The sequence below is a fragment of the Megalopta genalis genome, chromosome 11 (assembly GCF_051020955.1).
Source record: "Megalopta genalis isolate 19385.01 chromosome 11, iyMegGena1_principal, whole genome shotgun sequence".
In the NCBI taxonomy this organism is placed as follows: domain Eukaryota; kingdom Metazoa; phylum Arthropoda; class Insecta; order Hymenoptera; family Halictidae; genus Megalopta; species Megalopta genalis.
The window spans coordinates 6,595,558-6,619,177 of NC_135023.1; the positions used below are offsets into that span (position 1 = coordinate 6,595,558).

The 23,620-nt window shown below is 51.6% G+C and overlaps 1 protein-coding gene across 1 annotated transcript in view; it reads right to left on the reverse strand.

Annotated features, from left to right (window-relative positions):
- Positions 1 to 865: 865 nt before the first annotated feature.
- The window catches only part of LOC117226131 (uncharacterized), a 34,122-nt gene continuing 11,367 nt past the window's right edge, over positions 866 to 23,620 (reverse strand). Inside the window, exon 2 of the mRNA XM_033480176.2 lies at positions 866 to 3,020. Within this exon, the coding sequence (XP_033336067.1) occupies positions 2,039 to 3,020 (982 nt within the window). The 3' untranslated portion in view covers positions 866 to 2,038. The remainder of the gene's footprint in view (positions 3,021 to 23,620) is intronic.

Here is a 23,620-nt window from a genome sequence, read left to right on the forward strand (position 1 = left end):
TCGAAGTAAGTATCGTTGCGGGAATTTGACAAGAGATTCGTACGGTTTGAGCGTCGACAATTTGTCAAACATCGGAAAGTGCACGGAAACTTTCTGGAAAAGTAATTTAAGAGCCGTAGACGCGATCGAATACTTCCTGCACTCGTTGTCCATGTTCGGGCAAGCTCTGCTCTTCGTCCTGAAATTTGTGAATTAATAGAACAGAGCCAGATGAGCGTATGTTCCTCGTAGATGGTTTCAGAAGAGAATCGATCACGTACCATTTCCGAAATAATAGATATTGGAAACGCGACAGGTAAACGCGGAGACGAGCGGCACAGCAAGGAAGACGTTCTTACTTGTCATTTTCGAGTTACGTACGGCCAATTACCGAAAAATGTGGCCCCCGGGGCCCGGAGCTCGCCGCTTGATATCATCGAAAAAGCGTGGTAACGGGTTACAAGCGGTTCTCATTTGCGGGGAGATAGAGGTCTTCTTAAGCTCTACCGCTCTCCAAAATCCTGCAACGAAAACGAGAAAAACAATATCGTGGGCCGGTGACAGTGATTGAATGATCATTCTGCACTTACAGTATTATTATTCGATCGTAATCGAGAGAGTAATCCATTGACGGTGATTAATTTAATGAATAAATCTCGACCAGCGATCCTATTCCGTTTCGCAGGATCGGCCGTCGATAAAAAAAATTCATTACCGATTCGAAGTTGCTTGTAATTGCTCTGCTTATAACAAGATCGCAATCGTTAATTGGATAGCGAATTAATTGGATCGCACTTTGCCCGACGCTGGGACGCGACGCGACCACCCGCGAACGGGAGCAGACGGTTATGCGCGTGCACAGGCCGACGGATGCTCGTGTACAAAGTACTATAAATACTTTTATTCGCTACACTGAATGCCATGGTTCGATACAATTGAGCTTTCCTCCTATAACGTGTGTATACATATATATATATAATATAAGAATATAAAAAATGCTGCTCTCGCGGTATGCAAAATTTAGCGATAAAAGAACCAGTAAAAATCCTTGCGCGGCTATATACGTGTAGAAAAGGCATGTACATCCTGTCGAGAAGTTATATTGTCCAGTCTTTCTTAAGAATTCGCTCGTGAACGATCGCTCCGGAGAGGAGACCGGGCACCATTACTCTTCCACGCGCGCACAACTATGACATAGCCAGCGCCCGTTTCTCCTCGCGTCCCCGTGGTCTTCGCCCGCCGCGTCTCGTCTCGTCGGAGGGACCGTTGGCGACGAGCGTGAAACGGCACATCGTACGATAGAAAAGTATCTGTTAAACTTAGAAAAATATATTGTACAAGATAAACGTAGCGACCGGAGGCGACAGTCGACGCCTGGCCCGCGATGGAACAACGGTCGAACGTCGTCTCCTTCCCCGAAACCAATCACCGAGCACAGTATTCCCTCCGTACACGATCCTCGATCCCTCCTTCTCACAATTTCTGTTCCAAAAAAATTCAAAATGCAGATGCGGATAGGTTCCACTTTATTTTGAGCCCTGCTGGACCAATTTACGCGGGTCGTTGTTTCGCGAGCACTCGAAAATAATGTGCGTGCGCAGAGGGAACACTGTGACGACATCCGGTCGCGGTCGATGCAAAATCCCTTAATCTATCCGTAATTTAAGTTCTCCTTTCGAGAGAGAGGACCTAAGACTAACCTCCTAACAATTGTAACGGAAGTGGAACGGCTTTGCAGCAGGATGCTTGTAACCTCGAGCGAGGACGACTAACCGAGAGATCGTAGTCTCTGTTTTTCTCTCTCCCTGTCGCTCTATCTCTCTGTCTCTTTCTCTCTCTCTCTCTCTCTCTCTCTCTCTCTCTCTCTCTCTCTCTCTCTTCGTCTATCTATCTCCCGTTTCTCCGAAAGGATTCGAATCGTGCTGGCGGCCTCTGTCCGGCCGTGGCGATACGCGACTACTTAGGACTTAGGCTAACAGAGAGTTCACGGGCAGTTGACACGTGAGAGACGCGGTTACACACATGTTCACACAGGACACGCGGGCTCGGAGCAGATCGATTAAGGTAAAAGGGGATGATAGTAGACGGGCTTGCGACTCTTCTCCATCACGTAGAACGCTTTCGGCTTGCCGTTCCCGGGGAAGTTCTTGTGGATGCTCGTTGATCCGGATTTATTGGAGATCGGCGCGTAGTAGGACATGGCCGCCTTCTTCCGGTGCTTCTTCACCTTGGCGGTGTTCCTCGAGCCGTGAAGCTCGTTCGTCAAGTGGATCCTGTGCACGCCGGAATCGTTCAACCTGTAAGTCTTGTTTCCCGCGTTGCCGCCGTTGCTCTTCTTCGCTGTTTCGCCGGTCTTGTCCTCAAGGTCGGGATAGCTGAGCCTCTTGTCGTTGTTCCTGACGTGCTTCGCGGCGCTCTGCTTCTGACGAACGGAGATCCTGTTGTTGTCCGCGCCGAAATATCTCTTGTTCTCCGGCGCAGCCTCGTGGACAGCCTTCTGGGCTCCCTTCGGCGCGTCCTCGTTCAAGTTCTTCGTTCCTCCGTGCTTCTTCGCGTCCTCCAGCTTCTTCTTCGCCTGGTCCATCTTCAGCTGCGCCTGCAGCCTCTTCTTCTCGCCGATCTTCCTCATCATCGGCAGGTTCCAATGGTAGATCTTCGCCGGCTTGCCGTTTCCCTGGAAACCGACCGGGAAGTTCGGCCCGGTCTTCGTCACCTTCTCGTCTTTGAGCGGTTTGTGCGGCTTCGTGATGGTGTAGTACGGCGGACTGGCGGGGAGCTTCACGATGTACACGTGGCTGTCCCGGTGACCGTGACGACGACTATACGGCTGGTGGATCCTCGTCTGAGAACCCAGCCCCGGCGGCTCCGGTCCCGCCAAACGTTTCTTATGGTGGCCGTCGGGGATCTGGAGCGGAACCAGCCCGAGACGGTTCAGGATCGCCGCGTTGCTGGTGTGAACAGTCTCGAAATTCGAGGCGGACTGGTCGGTGCCGATCGCGGCCACCATTGGCAGCAACAGTGGGAGCGTGTAGCTGAGTAATCTGAAACAGAAAACATCCCGGGAATATTAGAACGGGTGCCGGTCGTGCGCTGCCTAAGAGGAGGCGCGGTGGCTTCGGTTCGCGTCTCGTTTCGCGCACATCAAAGACGGCCACGGAATAATCAGAAACTCCGGAGCGACGCTCGGCAAGTAATTACACGCGACTGATTAAAAGCGAGAGTGGATGGAGCTAGCGCCCGGAGAGGTGAATCCGTTTATGCCGGAAAGTCGAGCCAGACTCGTCGGATTCGATCGGTTACGGCCTCGAGTACGGTGGCTTCAACACGTTGGATACCGACGGCGTTACGTGTCGAAAGTTATGCATAGGCCGATTAAAAGGGTCAAAAATCTTCCACGAGACGGTGATTTCAGCCTCGCCTTACTCATCCTCGAGCTCCGACGTCTCGTCATCGAACTCTGTCCTTCCCGTGGCTACACGTCATCGTCGCGATTCTCGTCTCGTCGCATCAGCCCTTACGATTCGTAAACCCTACCAGTCACGTTCAGCCTCGGTCTCGATAGTCACGACCACCGTGTACTCCACCGATGTGCGGAATAAAGGGAGATACGTTTGAAAATTTGCGGTCTGCTTCGTCGCGACTATCGAAAACTGACTAGCGAATTTTGTATCGAACAAACCTTTTCATGCGCGACGCGCAATTTCGATGAAAAAGATGAAGAAGACGTGACAAAGGAGGCTTCCTCGGTGGCTTGCCGGTGCGGACACACGCGAAAGCAGCCCCTGGACGGGCACCTGGCAGCTCGTAAAGCGGATTGCGCGGCGCAAAGAAACGCGGCAAAGAAAAATATCATTGACCGTAAAAGTGACGACTCCTGGCAACGAGACAACTGGGAATTTTACGAGCGAAGTAGCGCGGTGACAAAAACTGACTACGATCCGCTCGCGTGGATGCGCGTCGGAAGAGCCCGAGGCTCTCGCCCATATCGCGAGGATCTTCGGAGGACCGTTCAAGAATCGTTCGGACACCGTGTCCACGGTCGTCGGATCGTTACGTAAATGCCCGGGCGAACGATAAATCACCCGTTCCCCTCTTAATTACCCGGTGCACACGCAGCCCCGAACCATCGCTAATTATTCGCGGATCGTTTTTCCCTTTTTTCCGGGGCGACGCCTTCTGCATAATGCCGCGGAACGTGAGTTCCATTCCATTAACAGGGCCGCCGCGAGGCCGTTAATTCCTGGTTCCGATGAAAAAGCACGGAGAACGCTCTCCCCGGCCGGGCTGCTTCGGCACTATCGCTCGCGCCTAACATCTTCGAGGAGCAGGTGAAAGAACGCGCAGACGAATCCTAGCAAGATCGCGCCGCGCCGTTACGTTGTCACGTAGACGTTAAATGGGACACGGTATTTACGCAGCGTCCACATCGGACAGCCTGTAATCTCCCTGTTATTATTTCGACGACGACGCGACGCTTCATGTTTTATTCAACGTCTGTATCGACGGCGAGACCCATCGGCATCTATGAGCTATTCTACTACCGGAGATCGAAATATAATCGCAACTCCGGACTTAATTCGTAGAGGAGATTCGATATTTTTATCCGTGGAGATCTTCCTCCGGCCCGACGAAATCGACGAACAATTCGATAAAGATGAAGATTTAGCAGCGATGCAACTGGTAGGAGAATCTCGGGGCGAGTGAGTCACGGGCCGGAAGGATACTCGGCGCATAAACATATGCGAGAGGAATAATTAAATATCCGTTCCGAGGCGTCCGCGTTTCGGAGAAAGGCGAGTTTCCGACGATAAGCGAAGCGGTCCTGGGACGTCCGTCACGCGATCCACATAAATTAATACGCCAGCCGGGCGTCTCCCTCGTTGCAAAATTATTCCTCCGTCCGTTCAGCCGAGTCTCTTCGCGTGGTCGTGCGGGACGGTGTGCGTGTCGGAACGGAAAAAATAAGAAGGGAGATCACGAGGTCCGAGAGCCGGAGAATAAAAACGACGGTGAGGAGTAATGATACTTGCCGAGCATTGTACCGTTCCCCACAGTAAACATAATACATACTACGAAACTAAGCACACAATAGACGGTGACGTTTTCGTCATCGAGACTCCTATGAAACTATACGACTCTTCGTCATGGGATTCAGAAGCTGCAAAAATTCTTCGACATGCCAAATTCTTTAACACAAGTGCTTGTACCGCATCGGAATTATTTCGGAACTTTTTGACGATACTTAAGATGAGAATCAAACGGACGATAGACAAGCGTCTGCAAAACTCTTGACCCTAAGACCCAGAGTTCGCGATCTAAAAATCGAGAAAAATTCTACAACGTGTAACCAGGTACGAACAACGTGTCAGAATTATTTCAGAATTTTCGAACGAAGATTTAGCAGAGTAATCGAGAAGAACGTCCAGCACGAATATCTCCAACGATTAAACAGCGTTTTGGCGAAGGCGCGAAAGACTCGCTGCAACACGTTTTCTCACAGCGAGCTATCGATCGGTCCATCAGAGGTTCAAGGGCGCTTTCGACCGTCTTTCTCCAGCTACACCCCTCGTCAATAAAAATAAAAAAACCGCTTATCCGAGCGAAGATTCGATCGAATCTCGCCGGCAGCAGGCACAATGGCTCATTCACGCGAGTTCCCCGGAATTTCTTGCCGCTATTAGTCGTATCTGCGCGGATCATCGACGCAACAAGACCGCGTAGACAAACAGGATACACCGAGTGGCAACGTGTGTCGTCCTGAATGAACTCATTGTCCCGAAGACCTTGTTGCGGCGATTTACGCTGCGATTGTTCTCGAACGGGCTTGGAAATCTCACGCGGCCCTCCAACGGTGGAAAAAAAGAATCGCGCTCTCTCCCGGTTTAAATGTCAACGACAGCGAGCGTCGCACACCATAAATAGGAAGAAGCGTCGCAGTCGTTCTCCCACCGAGCCGGCAACTAACAGTAAGTGGATATAAACGTTCAGGGATCCGGCAGACAACAGCCACGAACCGATATCAGAGACACTTTTAAACGATACGATAAATCAATCCGCAAGAAATTCATTCGGAAGCTGCGTCCCGCGATTTGCTAAAATAGTAGAATTTTGGGCAACGGGGAGGAGCAGAAACTGCAACGATTTAGCTCGAGGGCCACGCCTAAATGGGCCAGACCCTAAATTTAGATCGGACGATGCCCGTTACAGCGACTGTCGCAGCTATTTGGAACACCGACGCGTCTAATTTACATTTAGTCCGCGTCTGATTTACATCGTCACGCGTTTCCCCCGAATCGCACCCCCCCCGTTTATTCGGATCACAGGTCACGCGGTTCGAAGGTGGTCGCGTTTGCCTGCAAAGTTCGCAATTTTCACCGGCGATTTACACAATTTTCGAGCGGCGTGCTAGAGCAAGACAGGGTGTAAACCGTACGAACGAGGTTCTAAGTGGCCGACGCAGCACCGTCCGGGTACCACTCCGCAAAAAGGTCCGACGATTACAATTCCGGTTGGAAGAGGGAAGAGAAAAGACGATGGCTGCGCGCGATCGGCAGTCCATTACCGCTTCTCGGACGTATTCGTCGAAAGCACACGATTGGCAGGTTAGAAGAACGCGGAAGAAGAAGGCTACGCGCGACCCGAAGGGGCGAGGCGAACCAAGATGGAAAGAAAACGAAGGGAAAGAGACTCGGCAGACGAAGAAGAGGAGGACGAAGACAGCGAACTGGGAGGTGGAGACCTACGAGCACAGAACGATAGAAGGCGAGTGCGAGCGCGAGAGAACGGCTAGCACGTGCGTGTGCATACGAGTATGCGTGAGAAAGACTGACGCTCGAAGACGCGTCAGCAAACGCACCGGGAGACAAGGGGCAACGTCGTCGCACCGATGGAATGAAAGATGAAAGGGGCTGGATATGCTGGCGTGTTGCGGTGAGCCGAGATTAATCTCCGTGATCATCGGCCGGATCAACGTTTTGCGGGCTATCCGCCGCGCCGGACTCTCTTGGCCTTAACTTGATCTAATGACTTGTGCTCTGTCAGACGGTTTAACGCGATTCCGGTCTCGCGTGTGCCGCGCGCTGCCCTCCAGTACCGTGGCCACGAAGAGCACGCATCTTGATCTCGTCGAGAGATCCGAGACCCGCAGATATTTCAATCATCGATGATGGAAAACCGTAAAGCGATACACCCGGATTTTTCTCGAGCACCTGGAAACAAGATACACCTGTCCAGTTCGAAGACGAGGTACCGCTCTTCTCGGAACCTCGGGCATTTCTGATTCCATCCTCTCTCCCTCTCTCTCTTAGAATCGAATTAAATTATACAGGAAGGAGTGTTCCAGCAATTCTAACTTCATCTTCTTCCGTAGTCTCCGTCGTAGTTAATAATTGAATGAATGATACCCCCGTCGGAGTCCTCGGACAGTTGCAATCTCCCTTCCGTCCAAAACTTCATCACATTTAATAATTGAATGGGAGGTACCCGAACCGAGTCAGCACGAAATCGTTTCCTAGGGCCAGTCGCAGTTACAGCCATGACTTGTCCATCACGCGAGACGCGAACGCGAGTCGTTAGCCCGCTGACGAGCCGGTCCCGACAACACGGATCGTTTCGTTTCGTTTTGGCGTGGCTGTTACGCGGCTCGGTAGTCTGCCAGGTAATTACCTGGACATCGAGTCGGTCCAACCGAATGTAAATTTAATAACTTGTCCCCGGTGGAAAAGCGAAGGAGGCGACGACGATCGATTCAATAAGGCGCGCGTATCGCTAACGATTTCAGCGTGTTGCGGCGCGGCGGTCGCAGCTCGCGCCGCGCCGCGCCGATCCGCTTCGGTCTGCGTCGCGTTCTCGAGCCACTTCTCACTGCAAATTGGTTACGATCACGTGAATGCTTAAACGAGGGAATAACACGGACGCGAAAGGTGGTTCGTTCCACCTCGAGGTGAAACGAACGGCCGCGCCTCGTCGAGGGCGAGAGGAACAGGTTGGTCCCGACGAGACGTCGGTGGTTGTTGGCCGCGGGGTTGCAATGGACCGCGAAGCCTGTAATTTCTGTCCTGGTCGAGTTACCATTCGACTGCGCCGCTGGCAGAGACCGAGGGGTACAGAGGCGAGAGGGAAAACCCGCCACCCAAGCCTCTTCCAGCGTGACTCCCTGCGTGACTCACCCGAGATTCGCGATTTAACAGGTTGACACGAAACACTTCGGGCACGGTCGCGAGCCCCGACATCCGAGGATCGAGGACTATCATCCTAAGAGTCGAGGCTCGCCGGTAGCTGGATCTTCACCGAACTCTAGAATCGCGGGAGAATGCGATATACGTAGAGCCGGAGCTTGCCTCGGAAGATTAGCACTGCAGAGCAGTGCCACAAGCAGGCCGAGAGAATCGGCAGGGCAAAGAGCGACCGTCGTCGAAGCTCGATCCAGACCGAGCCGGCTGGCAACCGAAGGACATTGACTACAATGCGTCGGAGGATCCGGGTAATTGGCATGCAAATATGCAGCGCCCCGGAGCCTCTCGTCTACTCGAGGTTTTGCCTAATTGCGTTCGGTAACGAGCATCCTTCGGCTAACTAAACAGCGCTGGTATCGGCAGAAGCCGCTTACCTACGCGGTCTCTCTATCCGACGATGCAATCTGCCGATACTCCTGTTCGCTGGAAGCAGCAAACTTTTGTCATAGATCACGCGCGAGAGATTTCGCGCGTGTGTCTTTGTTGGTCCGGTCGTATCGCGCGGGATTTCCAAGGCAATTCCACGAAACAAGCGTGGTGCGATATTCTAGATGCATCGGGCTGTGGGAGACGTCTTCCCGCGACAGGGTTCCCGTTTTTCTCTCGACGCGGTGTCTGAAAGGTAACGATGCCGAAGCGGTCCGCTCGTACATTCTCGAATATCTCCGCTTGTCAAGCTATAAAATTAATGCGTTCGGAGCGACGGTGGCGCGATTATGGTCGTCGTCGTCGTCGTCGGTGGAGGAAGACCGAGGCGGCAGCGCATAATCCACGAGGAATTCCGCTGGGGAAACACGAAACAGATTTCAGACGGCGATTCGGCGCGCCGTGTATCGGAATCGAAACGATCCTGGCGACGAGAGTGCTTCCACGATTAAAGATGACTGCTAGCCGGCTAGGTGTCCTAGCGTTAATCCCGAGATGCTCGCGGGATCATTCGATGGACTCTCGACGAGAGGATTAAACCGTGGCAGGGCGCTAGAGCGAGGGAGTTTGTTCACCTTGGTGATCCTCGCCGTTGCGCGCGGACTATGGTCTCGAGTCTCGGCACGAGCAATACCGAACCCTGAACACTGAACACTGCAGCCTGTGTGCACTTCCTTGTCGCCGGAGTCAGAGTCGGAGACAGAGACAGAGGCGGAGAACGAGGCCCGTGCGAACGCCACACGTGCTCGCGCGTTCCACCCGTCCCGGCGCACACAATCGCACGCGTCGCGACGGATAGACGGGCCCCTCCTTCACGTGTGTATTATCCCAGCAGGAAACGCAGAAAACCACTCTACGGGACCCGGCCGCGGTCCCATGAACCGAGATTAGAACGATTTCGAACGGATCTCGCAATGTCGACCTGATGTACCGCCTGCTATACACCTGCCACATAACCTTGACATAACCCTTTTTTTTTTATTTAACGTGGAGGAAATCTGCTCGCTAGACACCCCCGCCCCGCCCGGGGGAGCGAGACCAGGGTAGTGTGGAGCATTCCTCCGCGTGTGACCCTGACATAACCTTGACATAACCTTGATATAACCTTGACATAACCTTGACAAGCGTAGTTGGAGGAAGAAAAATCGCGGAGATCCTGCAAATTGCCATAAATCTACTAATAGGATAAATCGTCGAGGAAACATACCGGCCGTTGTAGTTAATGATACCGGTCAGGATGTGGCTACCGTTGGAACCGTTCGCAGCAGTCGCCGCTCGTATAAAACAATAATATCCAGCGTGGCGATTGCAGCCTTCTCGCCGTAAGAATGCGAAACGGCGCAACGAGAACACGCGTCGTGAATCGGCAAAAAGTCGGGGAATCGCGTGAGTAATGCACGGTGCGACCAGTTTCGCGCGCTCCGCTGATTGTTATAAATTACTCTAATCCGACGGTTCGCCGATCGTTTAGTTCTTACGGCGCGGCGGCGCGGCGCGATGAGACGAGAAGCGGCGCGCGAGTTGGTCCGACGACGGCTGCCGCGTCGCAAACCAGTCACGATTTCGTCCGAGACCGCCGATGACCGGTCCCGGAGGAAGAGGAAAGCGATTTTATGCCATCTCATCTGGCAACAATTTACGATATAACCAGATCGCGACGGTGGGGGCAATAAGAACTGATGAAACGTAGGAGATGCAATCGCCGATCGCCGATTGCCGATCCGCGAACCCGATCCATCCAATTCCGATGAAGATAAACGGGCACCGGCGGAATAAACGAGCCGGCGAGAAAGCTTCAATTCCGATACACAAAGTATCGAAACTGCCAACATCCCGACGCGTTCACGACGACGTCGACCAGCCTCTTCTGCGCCTCGTGTCCGCGGCAGCGCGCCTACTCGCCGAGTGACTCACGCGATCTTCTGGACAACCTGCTATCACCGCGACCGGTAATCACGGTTCGATCGCGGAAAAATGTTAATTGCAATCGAGCCTGATAGATGTCCGAGGAGAGAAGCGGAGTCGCGCGGCCAGGCGAAATGACAGTGATCGGTAAACGCGGCGCGGTGCCGTGCCGTGGAATTCAACTGTTCGACGTGACTGAAATAATTTATTGATTTCTGTCGTGAACACGCGCGTTCGGCACACACGCACGCCGTTCATAACCGACTGCGACTGTTCGTTCTGCACTCGTGCGTCGGCCGCTGCACGCTTCGTTTCGTTTCGTGCAACGCCGGCTAGAGAAACACCGCTGGCGGACGTGCCCGTCCATAAATCTCAATGCGGCCGAATTCGCTTGGCCCGCGCCAGACTCGCATTTAGGGCAATTAACTCCTTCCTTCCGATCGGGCTTCGTGACGTCTGCACTCGGAAACGCTACCGTACAAATGAAACCGCGTCATTGTCGATGGAAAATCTGGCCGCACTTTGTTCTATACGTCTCACGTTCGTCATTATAAAAAGTAAAAATGGCCACTAACAACATCTCTCTGACACGAATTATGTACTCTCATAAGAGACAGTCATCAACGCCGACGTCTGTGCATCGATTATGATAACCGATCGAGACGGATTTATTCCTTATAAAATCTAACACTTTTTAAACAAGCGTGCACATTACCTAGAGACAACTTCATACAGTTCTGCATTGTAAAACATCGAGTAAGAATGTCGGAGCGCGAAGCTATAAAGCCAATACATAGCGATTAATATCATAGAACATCGCCGACAAGCCTGATCCCGGATTTTATCGAGATCAAAGAATCCTCGTCTCGTATAAAGCAACGAAACGAATGTACCAAATGTCTCCCAGCACGGATTACCCCGATCAAGAAGTCGCTCGGATTCTATCAAGATTTCGCGTGCTGGCCCATCCAATAAAGTTCCAGACCAAAAAGCCGGGTCACAAAGCGAGCCTGCCGTGGAAGTAAGCGTTAACTTCCACCGGAATACCTGTCCGTCCCGCTACAAACGAATTGTTCCCGGACTCCGGCCATAGTTCACCCCCCTGAGACCCATTGAAATCGCTCCCCGGGATCACCTCGGGCCGCGTCACTTTCCGGAGGTACAAAGCCCACGCGAACATTCTCCGCTTAAACGGCGTTCATAAATCAGGCAGGGCGGAGTGAATTATCATGCAAATTCTTGGCCGTCGTTTCATCACTTTTCAATTATGTCTCCGGCGTCGGGGTCGAGCCGCGCACCCGGCCATCTCGCTCTGTTCTACGGGCGAGGCTCGCGATAGTTTACATTTACACCCACGCGATCGCGATGACGAGGCCCGGGACCCCAGCTATCTCCAGTCGTCGACGATTCCTTTTCTTCGAATTCGCTTTCGTATCGCGCGTGCAGCATTCAGGATTCAATTAGCGTTGGTTCCTTTTAAGCCTCGACCGACTATGTATATTCATCACATTTATACATAATTAACGATCTTTACGGCCATTCGCAGCTTTATTCGTCGATTTTTCGAAAGATATTTTCGAAGACGTTCAATCTAATGGCGTTTTCGTTGTTCCCAGTGCAACAGCAATTTATTTAATCGAATTGCCGAGAAATGAGTCACTATGTGACGATTAAATCCACTCCTAGTGGAATAGTGGAACCAACTTGGTGACTGCAGTTCGATTATTCTAATCGAAATGATCGAATTTAGAGTGGTTATCGTAGAAATCGGAATCTCGAGTTCTAAGGAATATCGATTCTAGACACAGACTGTTCCTCGGAGCACTTACTCCAGGCTCCCTTGAAACCAAGAGCACCGAAACCACGCCCCACGCGGCCAAGCCACGCCTACTTGAAACAGATAAAGCAAGAGATTTTCTATATCGCGATACGAGGGCTTCTTCCTTTTTCGATACGTTCGGTAGGGCTCGAAGACCCGATCCCGGGGGCAAGGTGTAGGGTGTTTCCAGAGCGTTTCTAGCAAATGCCTTCCACGAAATTGCGAGCTTCTGGATGTACGTAGGTATCGGCAGCGGGGTACGAGGCAGCCGTGACCGTGACCGAAGTATGTCACGAGTTCAGTGTACGTTCTCGTCACCTGCCGAACGTGACCGCGTCGGATCGCACTCGTACACTCTTAGAGCAAGCCCGGTAAGAGGTTCGAGAGCGCGATGCAAACCGGTCGGAGACCGGTTCGAAGGTTCTAGCGAGAATCCGTGGGGATTTCCACGTATCTCGTTGGACAGGGACCAGCCGAGAAAGGTGGTCCGGCTCTCGGTGGTGTACGGTTATCGGCGCGCAGAAAAGGGCATCCCTTTTCAAGAAAATGCATTAACGAGGTTGGCGAAGCGTAAACGCGCAACCGATCGGCTAATGCGCCGCGTGACAATTGATGGCCAATCGGACGAACCCGACCGCGTCGGTGCAAACCGACGTGCCAGATAATTGGAATAGCTCGTGGGCCCGTTCGCGATTCCTGCTCGTTCACGAAATAACAATTGCCGGCGATCCCGACGCGATCCGACGCGGACATAAATTTCGCTGGATACGACTACCACGCCGGCTGAAACTCATTTACCGTGGACGGAGCCGATCCACGCGATCCAGCTGGAACCAAGAAAAGAGAAAGAAAGAGAGGATCGACGTGTTTTTTCAGCGCACCAGAAGCGAACCACCTTCCGTATATCACGAAAGGATGCTCCGGCTGGCCGAGAAAGGTATCCGCCAGTGATTATCCTCGGGAAAAGGCATCATCGTGATCCAGGAAAGCCATTAGGACAAGCTTCCCGAAGAACGGTCGATGTAGTTACCTTGTATCGCTGATCAGGTGACGATCCGCTGATCGATCGTTGCCGCTTACTATTTGCCAAGGTCGTGATCGGAGATGAAGAGCGATCTTTACGGCAGGCTTCGTTGATTAATGGCCGGCCGAAGGGAAACCGAAAGTAGCAGAGGAGGCCGACGACTAGAGGGGGAGAAAAAAGGAAGGAAAAGAAAGAGGAGGAAAAGAGAGGAGGACAGAAGAAGGAACGAGGAACACCGTGGGAGAGCATCATCGATTCCGCGTAGCGCAGACACTGCCTTATAGAGAGCTCGCGCTACCCTCCCTTACGGCCCATTAAATCCACACGCGCTGCCAAGAAATCGTAGAAAGATAGAGACAAAAACCGGCCGGAGAATAGGAAGAGACGCGAAACTCTATCGTCTTTCTGTAGCACGCCTTTAACAGCCGCGGTGGCATTCCCCGCTGACGAGCCGAGCCTCCTCTGTACACCGCAAAATGTGAGTCTCTCGTAAAGTCCCGATCCCGCCGATCAGGAAACGGTCACCGCCTTTTTCATGTTCGTCGAAATTTCCTTCGCTCGTTTCTCAAGACAAATTAGCCGGCTGCGCGGGGTGGCATTTAATCGAGCACGCGGACCGACTTCTCTTGTTTCCGGTCGAGCGAACGGGACAGGCCGATTCCACGGAGAACAAGCCGCGCCACGCCGCGTCGCTCCAACTATTTAGTCCTCCGCAGGACTCTCTCGTTCGATATGTAAAATCGTCGGAAAACCATCTGAAGCCGTCGGGACGGTCGCGGGCTGCGCTTCCAGGCGCGTGACCGGAATCCCGGATCGGGAGTCGTTCGATTCCGCGGAAAAATGCCCGGGGAATCGGCCCGACCGAAAATCTCTTCCGCGCGGATGCCCTCTCTGTTCGCGGTTTCGGCTACTCCGCTTGAATTATTCATGCCCGACGCGAAACCGGAGGAAACACCATCCGGTCGTCTCCAGAGAGTCCGCGATTATTGTTCATTCGATTCGCGTTTACGTCGGCATTCTAGCGTGAACTTTTAAAGAAATCAAATATCTTTGCATATTTCTTAAAGAATATAGTTTCAGAAGTACATCTCTTGAACCTTAAATAAGAACTCCTAAATCTCAAAACCAACATGTCCGACTACAACCCCTACTAGAATCTTCCAGAAGTTCTATTTTTTTTCTATATCAAATTTTTTTTTACAGTTAAAATTGACTACGAGTGCAAAGGGTTCGAGGAGAACAACAGAGACATTCCCCGGCGCAATCGGTTTTAATTTCCAGAGAATTCGCGAGAGAATCTTGACGGTCTCGCAAAAGTGAAAAAAGGAAGAAGCCGGCGACAAACTTTTTTTTCTCGGAGCTAACAATTATCGGGGACGCGCTAATGAAACTGTAGAATCACTCAGCCGGTGTAGCGAGTTTCATGAAACGGTATCGGCAGCACGGCGCGACGGCCGATCGGATGATTCGATTAAGGCGAGCTAGACGATACAGGCCGATAAGATCGGCGACGGTATCGGAGGAGGATCTCGGACGATGAAGGGGCCTCCGGATCTTCCTCCGGGCGTGGAAGTGACGCGCGCGGAATAGCGAACAACGATCCCGAAGAGCGCGCGAGGAGGGACAAGTCTCTGTCCTTCCTTCGCGTTTCAATCGATCGTAAATTCACCAGCCATAAACGTGTATCTCGCTGTTAGGCAACGCGCCACCCGCGTCGGCCGACTCCTTAGGCGCATGGAAGGGTTTCCACTGACATCAATTACTGTTGCTTGACACCTGCACGCTCGAGATTTGTGGCAGACGCGGAGAATCTCGGCTCACCGTGCACGAGCAACTTCTGGGAGACGGAGGACGCCGGCTGGAAAATCTTGGGCAGGGGCCCCGAGAAAGTCACGCGAAGGGCGCTCTAGGTCTCTTGTGATAATGATACTCCTATATCGCCTGTTCATTATCTGTCGCGGAAAATGAATCGCTCACCTCAGAATAGGAACATCCTAATGTCGCGACTCGTAAAATCTCGCGGAAGCATGCGACATTCGAAGAGCTATTGAAGAGCTATTTATTTCTATTATCTCGAATCTGTGAGAAACAGATCAGCGTCACGTCACACGATTTCACACGACGTGACATCGGCACGTTTCTATCTTTATTCTATATCCTCGCGTTAACATAAAAAGACGAAGGCGATGCAACGAACTAGCCAAGTTACATTCGACGTAGCTGGCGTCGATTTAACTTATGCTAACCGTAAATCGAGTCGACTGTTCGATTCGAATTATATTAACCTCGACGTTTTACAATATGAGTTTATTGAAAACGACGAATGTGATAAATTTGATGTGCCGTGAATAAAGTATAAGCGTTCGATGCTTCGGAAGCGTTCGCGCACATAAACGAAAGAAATACGATCCGAATTACGATCGCAGTAATGGTGGGCACTCGCCGGGCGTAAACGTTCGATCAGCCGTCCCTGGAGAATTATAAAATTATTCTATAAAATCCATATGGATAATGGTAATGAATTACAACGAGCGATGTATCATATCCGAGCGAGTATACTTTCTCGTTCGATGGAGAACGAATGGGAAGTCCGCGCGCGTTAAGTAGCTTAACCGGTCATTGTATAAATCGGAATTTGAGCCTGGTAATTCGATAAATTATACCGTATTTAATCAACTAAGTTTGGCCGTCCGGCGACCTTCCGCGGGACCGCGTAATGATCGAGTAGCGGCTCCCGAAATTTGATAAAGCGGGTTACACGCAAATTGTTCGAGATTCAATGGCTTATTAAAGCTCCGAATATTCGGCGAGCCTCGCCGCCGCAACCACTCCCGGCCGTTGCCGAATAATTCCCCGAAATGAAATATAATACACAACATGATCTACTACCCTCGCGTGGTCCCTCGGCGGGAACGCGCCCCGGTCGAAACGGAATCGAGCCACCATTAAGAAACACGAGTTCCTCGAAGAGGAAACCCCTCAAGGTAATTTAGCCCGCGCTCACCCCGAACGTGCACAATAGAGCCGTTCGAGGGTCTGTCGACGTCGTATCGAGAATTCGGACGAGAAACTACGGCTTCCAGGACTTCAAAGAGGGTGGAAAGCACCCCCCCCCCACACACCCTTAAAGTGGTCGTCCGAGGAAAATACAGTGTCGATATTGCTTCCTTGGAAATGGTCCTTCCACGCGATGCTCTACAAGAACCCTTCTTCCCTATCGGCGACATCTCCTTGCAACGTTCGTCTCTTCGAGGTCTGCGTCGCTTTTCCGACGGCGGGTCTGTCTGTCGCGCGTGAAGAACGTTCGCGTAAAATTGGAAGACAGCGATAAAATGCGAAGACGGAAATACATCGAGGAAAGGTATAGAAAGGAGGAATATTGGGAGGGAAAATGTGGTGGAAAAATGCGAGGAAAATGTAAAAAGAATATCGGGAGAAAATGTTTCAAGATGCAGAGGAAATGCAGAAAACGTGTGAAGAAAATGTGAAGAAAATGTGGAGAAAATGTGGAGAAAATGTAAGAATAATAGAGAAAACGTGAAGAGGGGCAATGCGGAAGGAATGCAGAACAAGTGTGAAGAAAATGTGGAAAAAATGTAGAGAAAATGTGGAAAAAATGTGGAGAAAATGTAAGAATAATGGAGAAAACGTGGAGAGGGGAAATGCGAAGAAAATGAAGCGTGGGAAGAACCGTGGAAGAAATGTAGGAAGGAGAAAACGCCGAGAGACCGGTGGAAAAGACGTGCGAGGAGGAGGACGAGGGGATAAGGAATGCGAAGGGCGAGTTGGAGGGAAGAAAAGGGATGGCAGCGGACGTCAAACAATGCTTTGGTATCTGAGGAGACTGGCAGGCGGTGGGCCATTGTTTTGGTCACGTAGCCGTTCTCTCCCTCGTATTCGGTCTATAATAGACTTGGAGTATCTTCTTCGCCCGTATATCTCGCGTATTCATCCAGCATGTAGCACCCCGTACATTATGAACGTTTCGCGGAACCTGTTACTTAGCCAGATACCAGATACTGTGTAGGGTCGTTTCTTATTTTTCTCCTTCTGTTCGCTTTTTATTTCTCTCTTCTCTCTTCCACTCTCTCCCTCTCCCTCTCTCTCTCCCTCTCTCTCTCGTGCAGTGTTCACGTCGTCTCTCTTTCTCGCTCTCTTTCTTCGGCCGCATCAGTGAGCACGTTAATTGGCGCAGTTAAGTATTTATAGGGCTACTAACCGCTAATTAGCTAATTGGATTAGTGCGTTTCGATGATAAACGAAAGTCTCGAACTCCGGGCAATTAACGGAGGATAATGACAGTGCGACGCGACCCCTCGGCCGCAGCCGGCGTTGCCCGCCAGAAAACTACTATTAATTCTCGGACCCGCGCGTTTGTAAACCGTGCACGATCAATCCCCGCTACCGTGCCCGCGGACAAGATAATTCCGTCGTCGGGGAATTTGTCAAAGACGGCTGCGCCGAGGCAATTGGCAAGCCTGGCTCGCGTTGCCCGCGATTCCTTTCGAACCTCGATTCCTCGTCGACCGAGGAACGAGAAACGAGAAACGAGACTCTTGGCGCAAGCCTCGTGTAATTGGCTCCGCTTCGGTTCGGCTCGGCACGGCTCTGCCACTGCCGAGGAAGTGTCTTCTTGCTCGAGTAACGGGGAACAGTGGCTCTCAAAATCTGCTCCTTAGCGCCCACGCTACAACTCGAACAACGAACATAAGCTGCTCCTCGACAGCTCAACAATTTCTCGAGACCTCTCCGATCTTCGTAGACATTTTTCCCAGCTAATTCTACAGTGATATGTCTCCCTAAACGACGCTCAGATTGTACACAAAAATGGACCATTTTGGGAAGAGGAGATACGATTATTCGTGCCTTGCATCCCGTTTTTATTGTTGTCGACCATTCGTAATTATAAAAACAAATCGCGAGGCTCGAATAATCGTATCGCCTCTTACCAAATTGTCCACTTTTGTGGTCAATCTCAGCGTCAGTTAGAGAGACATTACTGTACGTCGGTCAGAGAAACGAATTTAATCATCCCTCGGCAAACCTCCGTTCGCAATCCTCGATAATTGTTAAATAAAAGAATTAACGACTCGAATCTGTCCTCTCGCCGTAACGAAACCCGGACAACAAGCTGGCTTATTAAAAAAATTTGTCAGACCTATTCGGCCGTGGAATGTAGGTTACCCGGTAGATTTTACATCGTTGAAGAACACACCGCAGAAACATCGAACTTTCAAAAGCAACAATCCGGAGCTATAATATCCGAGCTATCAATCAGCGAACACATCATCAGATACGGTCGACCGTTACATCGATCCCGCGGCGAACCGGCGTGGCTCATTAAATAGCAATTAAAATCATAAAGCTGCTAAACCACGTTTAGAATGATAGAATGTTGCGTGGCCGGACGCGGCGAGGCGAGGCGAGGCAAGGAAAGACTGCTTAACGGAACCTTCGCTCGGCTCGATAAAACGAGGAAGCGTAAACGCTCTCAGGAATCCCGATCCCGCGTCTCGCTTCTATTTTCCACAGTTGCATCGCGGCAGCTTCCGTTTCCTCGGGCTCGGGGATCGGGTCCCGATCTGGGTGCCATGTGGTCGGCCGAGAGGCGGCCCGTGGTTTGACGAGTGACAGAACGAGGCATCGACAGGAATGCCGAAGGCGAACACGAGAAGCGCAGGAATGCACTTTCGTTCTACAAACCGGAGAATTTCAACGGGCCTGTCTAGGCAGGCCGAGAGCCTGGTATCACTTTCCCCCGGCGAGCCGGGATGAATGAAATACCGCCGAGTTTTGAAGAGCCGAGCCGCTCTTAACGCGATTAACGCGAGAATCCCTGGGCGACTCGTCCCATTACGCGACGGGAATTAAAAGCACGCGTCCGAGACGACCGGCTCGCCTATCGAGGCGCCGCGATCCTGGTCGGCCGATTTAATCGATGGAAAAATGCATTCCAGGGAAAGAGGGAACCGGAAACTCTGCTATATCCCAGGGATTCCCCCTCGGCGAGTCACTGAAGCGTGGAAAATAGAAAGGAATGCGAGATTATGTGAAAAGGAATGCGAATTAATATCAAAAGGTATGCGAAACGGAAACATCGCGGGGGTTAAAATCGTCGATGAAAAATGGTCGATATTAAAACTGCCGTAACTTCCCGGGAAAAAATCGTAGCGCAATCTACTTTGGCTCGTTCGAAAGAGCGAATCCTCCGCTATTACTATCCCGAATCGTTATTCCCTACAAAATTTCCTCCGCGCTGGACAACGCTCGGACCGTACCCAATGGCTCCTCATCGATTTTCGCAAACCACGAAATTAATATTCCAGAAATTCCTGATCACAGTCTACCGAAATTCTCGGATATCGAACCCGTCGCTGTCCGCCGACCTCGCAAAATCCGACGCGCGATTCTTCACCGGCGATTTATCGCGGAGGAGGACCATAGTTAGGTTCCAATCTCGGAGCACAAACAGTGTATCAATTTGTAATTGGAGCCGTTAAACGCGTCGTGGCAGCGCTGTCAGCCGAGTGAGATTTCAATTGGTAGGTTGCCCGGTAGTTCTCCATCAAACTTCGAAAATTACACCCTCCCGAAGCTCGGTAGATTACGGGATGCCCAAATAGCACGCGCAGCTCTCTCCTACCTGACCCTCGTTGTAACGACGTCCCGGGTTTCGGGGCTGGGAATTATTGTCCCCGTCTTAGACGACCGAGACGGGAGAGACGGGAGAACCAACCGGAGATGGAAGATGGGAGGAGGTACCCGACAATAGAGACGCACCTGTTAACCGAGCCCGAGAGATGCCGGCGGATTACGCTCTCGAAAATCCAATTCTACGGCCAATAAACCGGGTCTATTCTATTACGGCCCGAGCCGGGCCGTAGCGATACTTCCTTATTGAACATTAGACACGTGCAACGTGCTCCAACTTCTTTACGAACGGTTCCCCATCGGTGCTCGGGATCGCGGTTACCACCGCTTCCTGGGTACCCGATCCGACACTTAACGCCCACGCACTCGCGAGACACGGACGTCCGACAGTCGACAGGAATCCGAACGATTCGATGCGATCTCCCGACTCCATATCCGGAAATCCACTTTCCAACGTGAGTCCAACGTTTTTGGGTCCGAGGCATTTATTATACGGTAGCTGCTCGGTGAGCCTGACTAATCTAGCTGTCCATTAGGAACACTGAGAGAACTTTTAGCCGAGTCGTTACAGAAGCAATAATTTCCTACAAAGTGTCTTGATAATGTTCTCTGGGATCTTATCGAACAACTTGGCGACCGAACCGTTCGAAACGTAAATCTAAGTTAATTTTCGGATCGTATACGGAGAGTGCATGTTACTAACAAATTACAAACTGTTTAAAAAAATATATACTGTCATAATCTCCCGTTGATTATGACCAATTATAACGATAATAAAATTGCAATCGGTAGAACAGACTATAAATGTCCACGGCGGGAACACGTGGCTCGGCAAGCTGGAACCGCGACGAGTCAACGAAATTGTTTAAACAATCCCAGGCGAAAGAATCGTTAGGTTCAGGCGGGTTCCCTGGAAGACGATTCTGCGAGCCCGGTTACCGAGGTGGTAAAAGCGATCGTGAAAGACACGTAAACAATGGAAAGCCGCGAAGAATCGAGAGGAAGGTCCGACCGGGGCCGAAAAGCAAAGCAATGGAGGGCAAAGGGACGCAGAAGAAGGGCGAAGCAAGCAGGCCCGAGAAGCGAAACCGCGGGAGAGAAGAAAGAAACATAGAAGAAAGAGAGGTAGGTGGAGTCTACGAGCGGCGTCCGAGGCATCCGCTCGCTGTTTTTTTCGTGCCACCCTCCCAGAGGGCCTCCGCCATTTGTCTCAAGGATCCCCTTTGCTTTCTTTTCTCCTCGGGTCCCTCGGTCTTCCTGCCGCAGGACCTGACGCGGGTCCCATTCAAGCGCCGCGTCGAGAAAAAAGGAAGCAAAATAAAGTCGAAACTCGCCCCAACCGCCGCAGCCGGCCTGAACGCAACGCCGAGCCGCGCCGGAGACCGGAGAGAGAGAGCCCGCGTTCCTCGGCCAATCGCGATTAACAAAAGCCATTATGTCCTGTCTGGATCCGAAGGATCCGCTCGGTATCGCGGATACTTCCTGTCGATCCCCCTCGATCCGATTATAAAGCTCGCGAACGGAAACTCGCGACTCCCGTTACCTTCCTGTGTAGCTTCCCTACCACCATCGGATCACACGAAGTCGATAAACGCCAGAGAATTCCGGCTTCTGGCAACACGAAGAACGAAGCGTGGATCGAAAGTCTTGGCACGAGGGAAATCGGCAAGCACACGGCCAAAATTTCCTGGCAAAGTTCGGGGAAGAAGGATCGCGGTTTTTCTGAAATCGGCGCAATTCGCCGCGTTTTTCTGCGAAAGCGTGCAGAGCTATCGCTAGACTGCGGATTTTTAGGCAGAACAAATATCTTAAACAGTTCAACGAGTTGGAAGCAATGCGATATAAATCGGAACATTGTTGGAACACAAATTGAAACAGTTGGAACTAGTGCAACGTGCTTGTGAAATTCTTCAAATGTTTTCACTGTTCTGCAGTCGATCAAAATAGTCAGTCTAGTCGTAAACGCGTGAAAACTTCGCAGTCTTGAAGGAAAGCCTCGGGGAATAGAAACGAGAGCTCGCGGGAAGGGACGTCGATTTTGGCGAAAAAAGTCGGCAAACGTTTGGAGCCGGGAACAGTGTCGGTCTGCGAGAGCCTTAAAGATTGATAGCGGGTCATTACGGGATAAGAGACGGGCGTAAAAGCTCGCGAATTACGTCAACCGGTCCCCGGTTTATGGCGGAAGGGCACGTGAAACGTAATTGCAAGGCCTCGAAATTTCCTCGCTGCCCAAAGCTCTCCATTCCCAGATCGTTAATGCCGCGCTAGGCCTGACCCTGTCATTACGTATCTTCGGCCAGTGAGCTTTGATTACACGTTGCGTGCGAGTGCCGACGAGAAATTCGGAGGAAAGAAAGCACGGGCGCAGAAGTGGGAGGCCCCCTCGGCGTTATCACCGATAATTGGACGCGCGATACACCGGTGCGTTCCCGTCGTAAACGACCCTTTCCTCGTCGGCGAATTTTTCTGGTATTAGGGAGGGCGAAAACCGATCTCGGGACGGTAACAAAAACGTCCGAGACGCGATTCTGTTGCGCGGTTCGAGAAACGGTAATTCGCGAATTTTCTCAGCCCGGTGTATCCAACTGCAGCCGGGTTTACGAGCGTCGTAAACAGGTTCGCCGATCCGATCGGGCAGCGTGAAATCTTCAAATGATACGATGCAACGACCGACCGGCAAGCAAGAGCCGATCGGGGAATTATCTGGTTAGGAAATTATCTGAAAATTAACGCTCTATGAGCCAGCAGATTAACGGTTTCCGGCCGTTGCCGTTCCAGACCATCGGCTCCACAAGCGTAATCTAATTCCGAACAGATGTCCTGCAGATGATGCGAGTTTTTAGAATTGTTCCGATACATAAACTGCGGACGTTTGCGCGACGACCTATCTATATTCGCGGTCTCTAACGACCACGAAACCGGAACAGCTCGTTATTAACCGTTCAGGCCTCCGATAATGAAAGAAAATTCACTTCCGATCGCGCTTAACCGTCGCATGCGAATCCAATCGAACCGATCAACTTCAATTACAATAGCCGGAAAGAAAATTCGTAATTCGTTCGGACGATTTTGACGATCGTCGTTCGACATGCAACGGTGGTCAAGAAATATCCGAGAATAAGATACAGAAGAAGACGCAATTTGAACGAAGAAAGCGGGGAAGAACGAACGCGGAGGACTGCCAATCAAGTGCATCGGCGACTGCACAAATTAGCGAGCAACTATAAAGACTGCGGAATGTAAAAATTCAGGCAAACAACGCCGTAGCATTCGATGAGAATGCAGGCGGACGGTCGGACGAGGATCGAGACGGTGCCCGGAGATCGACGGCGGGACTTAACGACGCGACGCGTGCATCCGTGGTCGAACAAATGCATTTCCCGAGTGCACGCACGCCTGTTGCCCTCGTCTCGTGACTGACGGAGTCATTAAACGGAGCCCGAGCAAACACGCGTCAACGTCGAAAGCGCGATTGTAACGAGCGGCCGACACGTTTGCCCGCGTCGAGGAAACGATCGCTGGCTTTTTATTGCGTTATCACGGTGGACGCAGGGGGTTCCGAGCAGGAAGGGCCGCAACGGA